The following is a 12,576-nucleotide window of genomic DNA, read 5'->3' as shown; positions in this document are numbered from 1 at the left end:
TTCACTCAGAGTACACGCCAGTATCCTCAAAAGGCCTTGCTCCCATGGCAGCCCAGGTTCCCTTGCACATGAGGTCAAGATCGGGTTCTTCGGCAGGGAACAGAAGCTCCGACTTGCCATCGAAATACTGCGTGATGGACCGGTCCTGTTTTGCCCAGCGTTAGCCAGTGATTTTTACTTTGCGGCCACTTGGAGGCTTCGACATACCAAACCCAAAGTCAACTTGATCACGCCATCGCCAAACCCCTCGGTAAAGACGTATTTGGGCTTCTTGCCCTTAACGGCCCGCACCACGTTGTCGGCGCAGATCTCGGCCTGGCGCGCCGCCACTCGCGAGTTGGGATTCCGCACCTCGGCCTGGGCGACGTCACCGCAGACATATACATTCGGAAGGGAATCGTCGTCGATTTGAAGGTTGGGCTTGACCCGAATGTGACCAGACGGGGCGATTGTGTTCGGCGCGAGGCTCGCGACGATGCCGGAGGCGGGCTTTTGTCCGGTGCAGTTGATCTATCAGCAGTGTCTTGTCAGCATCGAATCTCGATTTGTGTTATCAACAATAAACCTACGAAGCAGTCGCACTCAATCTTTCGTCCCGAGCTCAGTGTGATGAACTTTCCGTCTCCAGACTCTGGAAGCACCTTCTCGTTGAGGATGACGTTGACGCCCAGTCTTTCCATGGCTTCCGAGGTACCCTGTTGCAGTCCGTTGCCGAAACGGTGCATCAAGGCCTGCCGAGAGTGCACAATGGTGACAGACTTGCCCGGATATCGGTCCTTTGCATCCGTGGCCGTTTCGACGCCCGCAGCGCCACCTCCGGCGACGACAATGTGGCTGGCATTCTTGACGCGCTCCTGCATTGCTTTCAGCAGCTCAATCGCCTCCTCCTTGTCCTCCACGCCGGCGCGGGACGGAAGACCATCGGCGACGTTGGATCCGGTGGCTATGATAAGATACTCGTACGGGATCACCTCTCCACTCCGCAGGAGCACGTTCTCCCTTGTGAGACTGGTCACACGGTCACGTACCCATTGCACCAGCCCCTTGGGCCCCATGTCAAAAAAGTCGGGGCTGTAGGGAATGAAGGCTTTGTGCTCATGGCCTTCGACGACGCAAAAGCGAGGGAAGACCCAGGTGAAGTTGAAGTGGCTGTTTGGCTCGATCACGACGATGCGGTAGCGGCCATCTCGGGGCACGGCGCCGGCCAGGAGGCGCGCAGCGTAGAGGCCCGAGAAGGCAGCTCCAACAATGACAATGTTTTTAACGTCGTCTGGACCGATGGATGCGTCCGACTTTGCGAGCCGGTTCGCAATCTTGGCCGACAGACTGCGGGAAAAGAAGTTGTAGTACGTGCGAAGACCATAACCCACCAGCCTGAGGAACAGGATGGCCTTTCGCAGCCGATGGAGCAGCGTCATCCTCTGTGGTGGTTTTTCGGCCATGGCGGGAACTGTCTGGGTTGGGCACTGTCACTCACCAGCAGGATGTCGGCGACCCTGTGGTGCCGAGAACGTCATTCTATATGCTCACTGCCGTCCCTTCGAAAACACACAAAAGCAACCCCTCCAGGTACACCATGCTCAAAATGGGCCGCAAGGGTCGGAAAGAACTGGAGACAGCACGGCAATCTGGTACGGAACAGGAGACAACCGCCGACCAGTGTTGGATAAACACCCCTGGCCAGGGGAGTGGAAAAGCACACTTTTTGCGCACTTTTTTCTCCAGCATGGTGCCATGGCTGCATTGCAGAGAGCTGTTCTCCGTATCCCGGCTGGGATGGTGTGGGGGGCCTAGAGGTGGCTCTCAAGATTATCTCCATGGTCCGATTGATAATTCGACTTGGCACTCGACAGGGGTCCCACAACCCACCCGCCCGCAACCGAGGAGAAAAGTTTTGATCGTGGGATGCCGTCCCTGTCGTCCCTGCCATCCGCACACCGACGGCCAGCCGGTATCGGGACATGCTCGTTTCGTCGGCTGCATTCCAGGGCAACACATCAATTTGGCCACAGAGTCAGGTACGGATACAATAAGCTGTCAATTCCCGCCCCCAAATATCATGGACCAAAACACCTGTTTATATACACAGTCTTCCCAACCCAAAACAAAACGCCCTGATAATCCATGCCAGCCCGCGCCCAGAAACCCAAAAGGAAGCAATTTGTTACGTCTCCACTCATCACAAAGCCAACTGGTCCTGTCCTTTAGAGCTTCTGCTTCTTGGAGGCCGGAGTGGCAGCGTTGAACTTGGGGTAGCCCTTCTCCTTCCACTCATAAAAGCTCATGCCACCGGCAGACTTGGGCATCTTGACCATGAGAGGCACCGAGATATCAGTGGCAGTGCCGAGCGTCTCGGCCTTGTGAACGATGGTCTCCTTGAGACGCTCGTAGCCCAGCTTCTCGTAGAGGCCGACCGAGGAGGGCGAGGCCTCAAAGTACATGGGCAGGTTGGTATAGTCGACGAAGCTGAGACCCCAGCCAGCAAGGGCGGCACCGGCCTGCTTGCCCTGGTGTTCGGGGAGGACACCGATGACGTGGGCATCTGGACAAGAGCATCTCGTGTTAGCAATTCTATCCCGTAAATGGGTCCGTGGGAAGACGTACAGATGTATTGCTGGTCGCCAAAAAGCTGCTCACGCATGTCGTGAAGGGGCTTGAGAACCTTCTCAGCGCGCTCCTTGGCCTCGCCTTGGAGCCATGGAACACCTTGGAAGGCGCGCTCCTCCACGGAGCGGCGACGCAGAATCACATCCATGAGACCCATGCCGACAATGTCGCCATTGTCGGTGTCGACGCACTTGTAGGTGTATTGGGAATCAGACTGATGCCACCAAGCGAGGGTACCCTTGGCGTGTTCCTCACGGAACTCTGGTGAGTTCACATTGCCTCCGGGGAAGAGGATGTTGAGCATGATCTCGCCCATGGGGTCATGGTGGAAGGCGGCAAAGTAGGAATCATACACGCGCTTGATGTCGGGAATGAGGGCGGGGAGGACGACGTGGACCATCTTGACGGTTTGCTGGGGGTTTGGGGGAGCTGGCTTGGGTGGTTTGGAAAAGGTATGCTTCAACCGGAATGAGCAAGAGACCCGATGACAGAATCCAGGATGAGAGCACTGTTATATGTAGGGACGCCAAACGTTAGATCGGAAGCGAACCAACAAAAACATGAAGGGGACTGGACTGTCCCGCCATCCGGGTTACCCTGGAGAAGGTCCAAATTCAGCTGCAGGCTCTTTGGGGTGGCAGCGACGCAACGGCGACATTCAGACTATCGATTAGCCACGTGTGGCATCACTGTTCCCGTCCATCATGATCCTGGTCTAGATGAGCCTGGAGAGTTGAGAGAACCATGCAGAGGGACGGGCCATGCGCCAATTTTGGCTCTGTTTCCGCTGGTGGATGCTTTGCATCCTCGTGTCGGTTGTTGACTACCGCCATCCTCCAGCCTACCGGTACAAAAGAGAGAGATCGAAGGGTCGTTTCCCCTCCAGTCTCATGCTAGGAACATGCGCGCTGTTGCCAACAATGAACACCTGCAGATTATCGAGTCCATGGAGAAATGTTCAGGTGGAGGAGGGGTTTCATTGTGGGTAGTCACTTGGCGTCGTGTGATGGTTTTTCCACCCAGTCGTTTTTTTCAAGGCGCAGTGGAACAGGACCCACCACGGTGTTCTTGGTGGAGGATAAAATAAAGTTATCAGATCGGGTTGGTGCTCGCGATTGGCTGGAACAACCAATGGCCCCACAACGACTTGAACCGCCGTCGAAGCCGAAATCGCTTGCAAAGACACATCTCGCGTCTTCTGTTACCTAAAGAACAGCGAAAAGAGCCAGACGTGCTAAACACCTCTGCCGAACTGGTCAAAATGCCGCGGTGTGTCCACATTCTTCGTCAAAGACCAAGCGATCTGATAACCCCCCCTGGTCACCTGTTTCTTCTGCACACGCCCCCTCCTTTTTCGTTTTCGGCTGCAGGGCTGAGTTGTCAGAACTCGAGCGCAAGCAACATCTCCGTTGCCGATGCCGCTGAGGGCATTGTTGAGGTGGTCATATCTTTAGTTGTGGGGATGGAGGATCGAGCAATATCGATCGTGGTTGTGGGAGACAACTTCTCCGCCTTCTGTCACACTCGCTCTACCGACTACCGTGCTACGATCGTCAATGTGCGTTTGCGTTGATCCCGCCGCTCTGGATTCAGATGGCCATGCGACAGTCAGGCCTTGAGTAGCCACTCACCCACTATAGCCTCGTGGGAAACCTCGTGGGAAGCCTGTCACTGATCAGCATCCAGCATGCAGTGAGATGGGGTGGTGAAAAAGATCCACCCATGGATGGTCACATTAGTGATGAAGAAGAATGCGCAAGGAGTTATTTTGTCCAATCTTAGTCAACGCCCATCAGCCCAAGCAATGATTATATGGCCGGTCCATCGGACCATTCAGCTCTCCTCGGCCATCTTTCATCTCCCAACCAAAGCCTGGTGCGCTTGCCCAAACCACGCTATGGGGACAGTAAAATAGAGGTTTTGATTGGGGAAGAAAGATAATCATTAGGCTTTTAAGTTTTTCGAGAGACTTCAAAGATAATTGCAAGGCCGTGAAAGATCGTCGACAGGCGTGTGGGTTATCTTTTTATGCCCCGATATTTTTCCACTTGCCAAAGACCGTTCTTAAGGAACAGCCGCCGGACCTCCGGCTTTCTTGCCAGCCAGCTGCATCTTGGCCGCCCTATCCGCACGCCAGCCAGGGCATTTTAGTCTGAGAACTACAGAAACAATATTAGTTCTCCATTCAAGCCAGAGCTCTGCTACTCAACAAGTTGCACGTACCAATAACCGCAGTTCCAACCAGGAGCAGATCCAAGACCGCCAGCCCCGTAAAGCACCATCCACTCCCCATCTTGGCCACCAGTGTTGGTGTTATCACCGACACAATGGCAGCCCCGGGGTTTCTCAGCAAGTTTCCCAGCGCAAACGCTCCTGCCGCCTGTTGAGCAACACATTCGGTCAAGAATGCTGTAGTGGTGACAAAGACCCAATTCATCCCAAATCCGGCTATTAAATACCGCTGGTTAGTTTCACGTTACGGTGGAAGTTATCTGACAGGAGTACATACTCAAAAATGTGGCAAACAAAACTGCTGCTGGATGTTTGCTACCATCCACCATCCATCCATACAGCAGAGTCCCCAACACACAAATCAACACGCCCCAGATCTGGTCCACAAGTCTAAACTCTGGATCAATCTTGGTGTCCTCTGGCAGTTGCTCTGCTGCCCTCGCCCTTCTCCAGTCTGAGGCTCTACCACCAAGCAAACTCCCCACAATCATAGCAATTCCTACCGCCAGAAAGCCAGCGCCGATTCCCGATGGGCCCCATTTGTATCGCTGACTCAGCTCGGTCGGAAGTTGTACGGCAATGGCGAAGTAGGTAGAGTAAAGCATAGCAGTGTTGAAGCTGACGATGCCGATGGGAGGGTAAATGAACAGGTTCCAATACCCTTTGAGGGTTGGGATGGGCGGTGGAGGACCCCTTTCCCAGCTCGGCGCGAGAGGTGAAGACATGGAAGGGGGCCAAAAGAAGATGGGCCGTTCTGTGTAGATACGGCCTCCGCCCACGCGGGCGCGAAGAGTCTCAGGGAGAGAAGAGAGAATCACAAGCCAAAGTATGCCGCTAGAAATCGCTTTGGCACCTCGTTAGTTGGCGGACGCACATCATGCAGGGAAGAACACACCAAGAAACCCGAAAATCCATCTCCAGTTCGCCTCTGCCAATGCACCACCCAACACGGGACCCAGGACAGGACCGCATTGAGGGCCCATGAGAAAAATGCTCATTGCGAATGCTCGCTTCTTCGGCTCCGTGATCTGGGATGGACTGACGTTAGCAAGTTGGCAACGAGAAAGGCGAATATATCTACCCACGTCAGCAACTGTCCCTGCCCCCATGCTAACAACACTAGCACTGCCAAACGCCTGCACGACCCTCAAAAACACCAGTGCTCCGTAGTTTGCTGGTACTACAGCAAGAAGCACGTTCGCCAAGATGTAAATGGCAAGGCTTATCAAGTACAATGGACGGCGACCCTTCCAATCTGCAAAAGTGGACCAGAATAGCGGCTGTAGACGACATCAGCATCTTTGTTGTCTGTTGATGGGATAGGGGAGGGTAAAGGCTTACACCGAACGCAAAAGTCATCATGAACACTGAAACCGTCACATTGATGGCGGTTGGGCTAACATTGAACTCTTTTTCTAGCACCGGCAAGGCAGGAAGATATATGCCTCCCGCCAATGGCCCGAAGAATCCAGCAATCGTTATAACAGACAAGATGAACTTTCGACGGAGAGGGGAGAAATCGGTGTAAGACCTAGACCCATCCTGCTTCGGACTCGGATTCAGGCCCGGCGGCTCGTCTGCTGGTGGCGGGCCATTCGTTAAAGACTCATTATTGGACGTGGAAAGGTGTTGATGGGAGGATCGGAGACCTAAAGGTAAAGATTTTTTCTCGGGAGTATTGTCTGTCGGGGAAGGAGGCAGGGATATCGAGGCCGGATCATCATCACGAGCAGGAGGGGGAACACGTTCAACTAGAGGGATTCTGTCTTCGGGAGAATGGGGGCGACTATGGCGGGTGCGTGATCTTGATCTTGATCTGGACTGAGAGGAAGATGCTCTGTGCGAAGATTGTCGAGAGCGTCCTATCTGGACGGTGAGCTCAAACCTTACCATTCTGCAGGCATGCCACAGCAAATTGACAGGGCCAATAGGGGATGAACAGGTTTTGTGAACTGAGAAGCAAAATGGAATAGAACAGGTATTCCGTTTTCTTCTACTTTTTTTTATTTTATAAAAAACAGAAAAGGGAGAGGGTTAAGCTGGGTTCAGTTCAAGGAGTTCCGGGCTGGTCACACCGAGAAAAGCGCTACCTAAAGACAACAACCTACTCACAGCGGACTGCCGACCGGCCGCCCGGGCCTCCGACCTCATACTCCAGCACCTCCATAGCCCGGGGTGTGTGAGGGCACAGCACCTGCCGCAGCCTACGGGGCACAGCAGCAATCCATCTCGACCTCTTCAAAAACATACGGCTTCACATCATGCTGAGGTGCAGCTGGGGTCCCGAGTAATACAGGCCTCACCCCCATTCCATCCCTCCAGCCTCGCTGCGTGTTAGCGCTAACCTAGCCCCCCTGCCGCTGCACCTCTCTCCCATTGCATTGGGTCACACGTGCGCTGCAGCGAAATGCGACCTATCTGCGACCAATACAGTGCCCATATATGAATATTCATCGCGTACCTGCTATTTTGAGCGCGACGATCATCTAGGTTATGCTTTATATCCCGAAAGGTTGAACCGCGAGCAGCCGTGAGTCTCATCTTCTAGATCGCATAGCAGACCACAACAATGTTGGGATTCATTGCAGAGCTACTGCTTCTCGCAGCCATTGCTATTTCCCTAGTCTACTATGTCTTCTTGCTACCACCAAGATACCCCGAAAACATCCCTACCATCCCCTTTTGGGTAGCCCTCATTCCCTTTTTCAAGGATGTCGACCAGTCCGACATTTTTCGTCAATATATCGACAAGCCACTTCGCACTCACGGCGCTGTCAAGTTCTTCTTTGCGGCTCAATGGAATATTTTGGTGCACAAGCCCTCTTACATCGCCGAGATCTTCAAGGACGAAGACCTGTACGAAAAGAGCGGAAATCAAAAAAAGATCTCTCATAGTGTTTTGGCACAGTTTCTTGGTAGCTAATTATTGTTTGCTTCTCTTCAATGAACACAGGCAAAATAGCTGACACAGGGTACCACCTCAGGCGACAACATCATCTCTAGCCATGGTCAAGTCTGGAAGAAATACCAGTCTGTCATCCGGCCAGGGCTGCAACGAAACAATTTCGAGGTGGACAAGATCGCCTTGAATGCCGACAAACTGTGCATGCTCGTGAAAGATGCCCAGTCGCGCGGTGGAAGAGGCCGTGGCGTTGCTGTTCAGGAGTTGCTTCAGCGGTATTCCGTGGCCAACTGCTCTGAGGTCATTTTGCAGACCAACTTTGATGCAAGTACATTCTTAGGTCCTTTCACATAACGCTGGAAAAAAGACCACACGTGAGATTAACACTCGGTGCTACTAGGCTCTCTCGGACAACGCACCCATCAACATTCTGCAATCGGCAGTCAAGCGTGAGATTTTCAAGCCCATCTTTATGAACTTTCCCATTTTGGACCAGTTTCCATTTCCAAGTCGGTTACGTGCCAGGAAAACTGTGGACAAGTTTCGAGGCGCCCTCAGGGATGCTTTGATCGAAAGCCACGATCCCTCCTCCGCAAAATCGTCAGCGCCCTGGCCCAAAGATGGATTGGGCCGCCGGCTGCTAGATGCTCACCAGTCCGGTCAATGGGATGAAAAACAGATGCATGACAACTTGACAGTTCTCTTTGTAGCTGGCCAGGAAAATCCCCAACTGTGCCTGATATCCACTCTTTACTTGCTAGCCAAGCATCCTGTAGGTGCACTGTGTTGGTCCGAATGTAAACCAAAGCTGACGAGCTGTTTAGGAAATTCAAGCCAGACTTTACGAAGAACTCGTGTCTACAGGACTTTCAATCCCCGCGCTAGCTCAAAACATTGAAATGCTGACCAAGCTCCCGCTCCTAACTGCTGTTATTCTTGAGAGTCTGCGTCTCTTTCCTCCCATCGGCCAGCTCATCAATCGGCGCACCTCCCAGGACACGCTCCTTGGCCACGCTTCCATTGTAATCCCCAGCGGCACATACGTCGGATACAACTGCTACTCGACAAACCGGGACCCGGAAGCTTGGGGGCCGACAGCAGATCAGTTTGATCCTTCTCGTTGGGGCGGTGATGTAACATCCATCCAGAAGCAGCTCCGGTTACGCAAATCTAAAGCAGAATTTATTTCTTTCCATGGGGGCCGCAGAGCCTGTCTCGGGGAGAAGTTTGCTCTGTTGCAGATGAGGGTCACACTGTGCAAGCTACTGGGGGCGTTCATGTGGATTCTGGATCCGGAGTGGATTGACAGAAAGACACCAGTAGGTCCCGTCTTCTCGCCTCGAAAGGTCACCTACCAGTTACGGGAATCATGCGCTAACTGCAGGCCGCGCTTATCTTTCTATCCAGGCCGGGCCATTGTACCCCAGGGCTCTAAGGCTTGTATTTGATAGCAGGGAGTTGGGGTCCGAGAAGAAGGGCTGAACGTTGAATGGATCGTTGGTCCCTGGAGAGCGGAAGCGGGCATAACGTAGACTGGGTAGGCGTTTATAAGAACGTGCATGTAGCTTGTCTCACATTGATGATTGTGCCGTACCAAACAATACTCTGGACTCATGCTGCCGTGTGTTGATTATCGTGTTTTCCCAGTGCGCCGAATGTGGTGATATCTTCACAATAGGTACCTGCCTATCATGCAGACACGTCTTGGCGTGGGTATCATGTCGTGGACCGGCATGGCGGCCGAATGCGCACGCTGCTTCCACGTTTAAGTCATCCATGGAATTTGTCAGAGGATCTGAGTACCGAGAAAAGTCGATTGGATTATCGTTGGCGGATGACGGAGAGAGCAGGCCACGGGCCATGCGCGTGGTGCAACGGGTACCGAACAGTTACTCAGGACGACTGGAGATATGCAGACGAGCCAAGCTCAGCCTTCCTGATCACCCACAGGAAACACGACGTCTGCTATCCATATCTGCATTGGTGATTCGGCCGTCTTCGCAGTACACGGCGGTCGCACCGTGACCGAGGCAGGCCGCCCAAGCCCCCCTTTTGACATTTGTACGAGTATGCTTGCGCCTATCTGCATCCACACAGTATGATGGCTCCAGCCCCAGGCAATGACTCGAAGTACCAAGAGCGCCTATCTCGTGCTCGATTGTGGTGCGAGGCGGCTACCAGCCAACTCAAAAAAAGCCCACTTTAGCCCAGTTCAGTCATCAAACAAATAAATGGTGCGCATGTGGATGTATTCAGTTGGCGGACTACCGGTACCCCGCTCCAGCCTGCCCGGCCATGCCCCCCGGCCCGGTCTTGTCACGTCAACGACAAGCCACGGACAGATCTGCGTGATGCCTGCAGCAACACAACGCAGCATCGGCACAGCATCGACAGCTTCTGCCAACCACTCGCCTGCTCTGCCGCCGAATCAACATCACAATCCAGTCTTTTTTGGGACTGTGGCAGTAACACCTCTCAGCCCTGCAGTGGCAACTCTCGGACCCAACAAAACGCTTGCCTTGACCCGGGTACCGGGACAAGCAGAGAAACGACAACAACGCTGCAGGGCCTCCAGAACCGTGGCCTACCTATCTAGCCTGCTGCAACTTGCGGCCGCCAATACCCGGAAGGTCAGGACAGCAGGAGGCTGTTGATACACGTGGTTCTGGGAGAGGAACGTGATATACAAAGGATGCCATGATCTCCTACTTGGTGAGGGCGTGTTTGCTCATCACCCCCCCAGTCTTCACCTACTACACGACATCTGCACTTTGCGCCCAAGACACCCCTTGCCTACCAAGTGCTTTTCAGTTGCTTAGCTTCTGCATCCTCGCCGTGTGTCACGTTGTGCTTGTCCACATCTCTTGCTACCACATCTTCCACCAAGCCGAGGAGCCATTGCGGAACCCTCTCAACTCTCTTAATTCTCCCAGTTCCCCTGTCCCTGCACAAAAGGCACCAAACGTCAACATGGCAATGGTCGTGGAGTTTGGCAACGAAGGCCAGTCCATCTATTTTCGCTATCAAGGTTCCTACCTCCGGGACTCCGATGGGAACCTTGTTCACTGCACCGGCTCTCAAAAGCAATGGGTTCAGGACAATTGGTCAACAATCCGGTCGAGCCACAGCAAGCCCGATGCCAAAATATACCAATCATCGTCCCCCGATGGTCGGGGCTACACCACCGCCATCATGATTGGAAACCATGGACGTATTGTGGACGGGGACGCGTTTGAGAAATTCTTCGTCGACCTCCTCCTCACCCAGGCCGACCTCACGACCTATACCCTGCCAGTCTCAGCAGCAGGAGAGGATGCCGATATCGAAGCTGTAACCGAGCAGATAGTGGACCTCTTCGACAGTTATCTCAGGTACGACGTTGGCAAGGGTGACCAATGGAAGGTCTCGGGCCGCAAGTATTTTACACAACGGGTGCGCCACTTTACATCACGCAAGGCCAAACTCGAGATGTGTCTTCCTGCATTTCCATGCAAGTCATCCAATCCCGACAAGGTTACTGGCCCAGATCCAGATCGTGGTGAAGAGCTTGCCTTGGAGAGGCTGCACGGTTTTGTCACCGAAATCGAAAAGATTTACATGCCTGGCGCCAAACTCTGGGTTATCAGTGACGGACACGTCTTTAGCGACTGCATTGGTGTCGATGACGGCGAGGTGGACAGGTATACCGCCTTGCTCAAAGATATGAACCGGGAGGTTGGCTCTCATTTCGGGGATCCTGATCGTATAGGCTTCAAGTCTCTCGTTGATCTCTTCCAACTGGCGTCCCGGAACGATGACCTTTCCACTCTAGCATCCTGGCTCAGCCTTCCCCCGATTGAACACCACCTAGACACCAAGATTACTGAGGAAGCCGAGCTCTGTAGGCGGATGCTTGTTGCGGGGTCCGGGCCTCGTAAAGAGGCTATTCGGGCAAAGATTGATTCCAAGGATGCCACAATCACCCGTCTGTACCGCGGCTTTTCCAAGTTCGTGCTCGAGGATCTGGAAAACCACCCGCTGACCCAAAGGATGTCACGGTCCAAGCAAAAGAAGCTGTCAGCCAAGGTGGCCTTCGAGATGATTGTACGCAACCACGCCTACTCCAACCTCGTCGAGATGCTGTTTCCCAACTACATCCGGCTATCCATCCACGCACACAACAATGCCGGTCCCAAGTTTGGCATCCAGCTTGTGGACCCCGCCAAGGTACGGGCCGTCACCTCCCTTTCGGCCGACGGCGAACTCATGACTTCGATTGACTTGCTCCATGTGCCCACCCCCTGGCACAACTGCGTGGTGGCGCTCCAAGGGAGTGAAATGATGCTGATGACCAAGGCCAAACTCGCCCGCGCCGCCCTGAGCAAGGGCTCTTTCACTGGCTCTCTCACCAAAACTGACTCTGGCCGAGCATACTTTGAGCTCACCAAGCCGCCAAAGAGGCCGATTGTGGTCACCATGTCGGAGAAGATTGGGCCCCTCTTCAACAGGGTCTCGACACCCATCCGTTCCTCGCCACAGTTGTTCAGGCGAGCCACGCTTTCCATGTCAGAGGCCATGAAGAGTTCGTCTCCAAGTGTGCTAAAAGCCCGAGGTCTGCAGGGGCCCATGACAGCGGCTCCGAGAGTGGGAAAGAGAATGTTTACATTTTCAGAAAAAACCGTGGCGGCTTCCAATCAGCAGACCATTCCACCAAATCCAGCTGTAACCCCACAGTCCGCCGGAACCAAGAAGAGATATACCTTCTTTGGGTTGTCATCCGCTGCGGAAAAGAGCAACGACGTGGCAGTCGTGACTATTTTGCCGGTTGTAAAATCGCCTGCACCTGTCCTGTAAAG

General features: G+C 53.7%; 4 protein-coding genes across 4 annotated transcripts; 1 reads left to right on the top strand and 3 right to left on the bottom strand.

Annotated features, from left to right (window-relative positions):
• Nucleotide 1: 1 nt before the first annotated feature.
• QC763_700150 (uncharacterized protein) lies at nucleotides 2–1,442 on the bottom strand (the record flags this gene model as incomplete). Its single annotated transcript, XM_062915024.1, has 3 exons — nucleotides 2–145; nucleotides 208–489; nucleotides 570–1,442. The coding sequence occupies 3 exons, from the start codon at nucleotides 1,440–1,442 to the stop codon at nucleotides 2–4; spliced, it is 1,299 nt and encodes a 432-aa protein (XP_062762346.1).
• A 559-nt stretch (nucleotides 1,443–2,001) lies between these two features.
• QC763_700160 (uncharacterized protein) lies at nucleotides 2,002–3,844 on the bottom strand. The gene is made up of 2 exons (XM_062915025.1): nucleotides 2,605–3,844; nucleotides 2,002–2,542 (listed from the first exon to the last, which is right to left on the bottom strand). Exons 1-2 carry the CDS (start codon nucleotides 3,005–3,007, stop codon nucleotides 2,205–2,207), a joined length of 741 nt encoding a protein of 246 aa, XP_062762345.1. The 5' UTR covers nucleotides 3,008–3,844; the 3' UTR covers nucleotides 2,002–2,204.
• Nucleotides 3,845–4,482: 638 nt separating this feature from the next.
• DTR1 (Dityrosine transporter 1) lies at nucleotides 4,483–6,906 on the bottom strand. The gene is made up of 6 exons (XM_062915026.1): nucleotides 6,181–6,906; nucleotides 5,925–6,119; nucleotides 5,735–5,867; nucleotides 5,117–5,683; nucleotides 4,831–5,055; nucleotides 4,483–4,766 (listed from the first exon to the last, which is right to left on the bottom strand). The coding sequence occupies exons 1-6, from the start codon at nucleotides 6,730–6,732 to the stop codon at nucleotides 4,672–4,674; spliced, it is 1,767 nt and encodes a 588-aa protein (XP_062762344.1). The 5' UTR covers nucleotides 6,733–6,906; the 3' UTR covers nucleotides 4,483–4,671.
• On the top strand, nucleotides 5,808–12,574 carry DIT2 (cytochrome P450-dit2; the record flags this gene model as incomplete). Its single annotated transcript, XM_062906504.1, has 6 exons — nucleotides 5,808–6,712; nucleotides 6,771–7,754; nucleotides 7,824–8,041; nucleotides 8,142–8,513; nucleotides 8,566–9,060; nucleotides 10,553–12,574. Exons 2-6 carry the CDS (start codon nucleotides 7,409–7,411, stop codon nucleotides 12,572–12,574), a joined length of 3,453 nt encoding a protein of 1,150 aa, XP_062762343.1. The 5' UTR covers nucleotides 5,808–6,712; nucleotides 6,771–7,408.
• Nucleotides 12,575–12,576: the final 2 nt, after the last annotated feature.

Source organism: Podospora pseudopauciseta (assembly GCF_035222475.1).
Source record: "Podospora pseudopauciseta strain CBS 411.78 chromosome 7 map unlocalized CBS411.78m_7, whole genome shotgun sequence".
Classification (NCBI taxonomy): Eukaryota; Fungi; Ascomycota; class Sordariomycetes; order Sordariales; family Podosporaceae; genus Podospora; species Podospora pseudopauciseta.
This window is presented reverse-complemented; position numbering and strand designations above follow the sequence as displayed.

Coding starts and splice junctions, on each gene's coding strand:
- QC763_700160 (XM_062915025.1), bottom strand. CDS start 3,007: ATGGTCCACGTCGTCCTCCCCGCCCTCATTCCCGACATCAAGCGCGTG. Junction 2,543..2,604: donor TGGCGACCAGCAATACATCT/GTACGTCTTCCC, acceptor GCTCTTGTCCAG/ATGCCCACGTCATCGGTGTC.
- DTR1 (XM_062915026.1), bottom strand. CDS start 6,732: ATGGTAAGGTTTGAGCTCACCGTCCAGATAGGACGCTCTCGACAATCT. Junction 6,120..6,180: donor TGATGACTTTTGCGTTCGGT/GTAAGCCTTTAC, acceptor TGTCGTCTACAG/CCGCTATTCTGGTCCACTTT. Junction 4,767..4,830: donor GGTTGGAACTGCGGTTATTG/GTACGTGCAACT, acceptor TTGTTTCTGTAG/TTCTCAGACTAAAATGCCCT.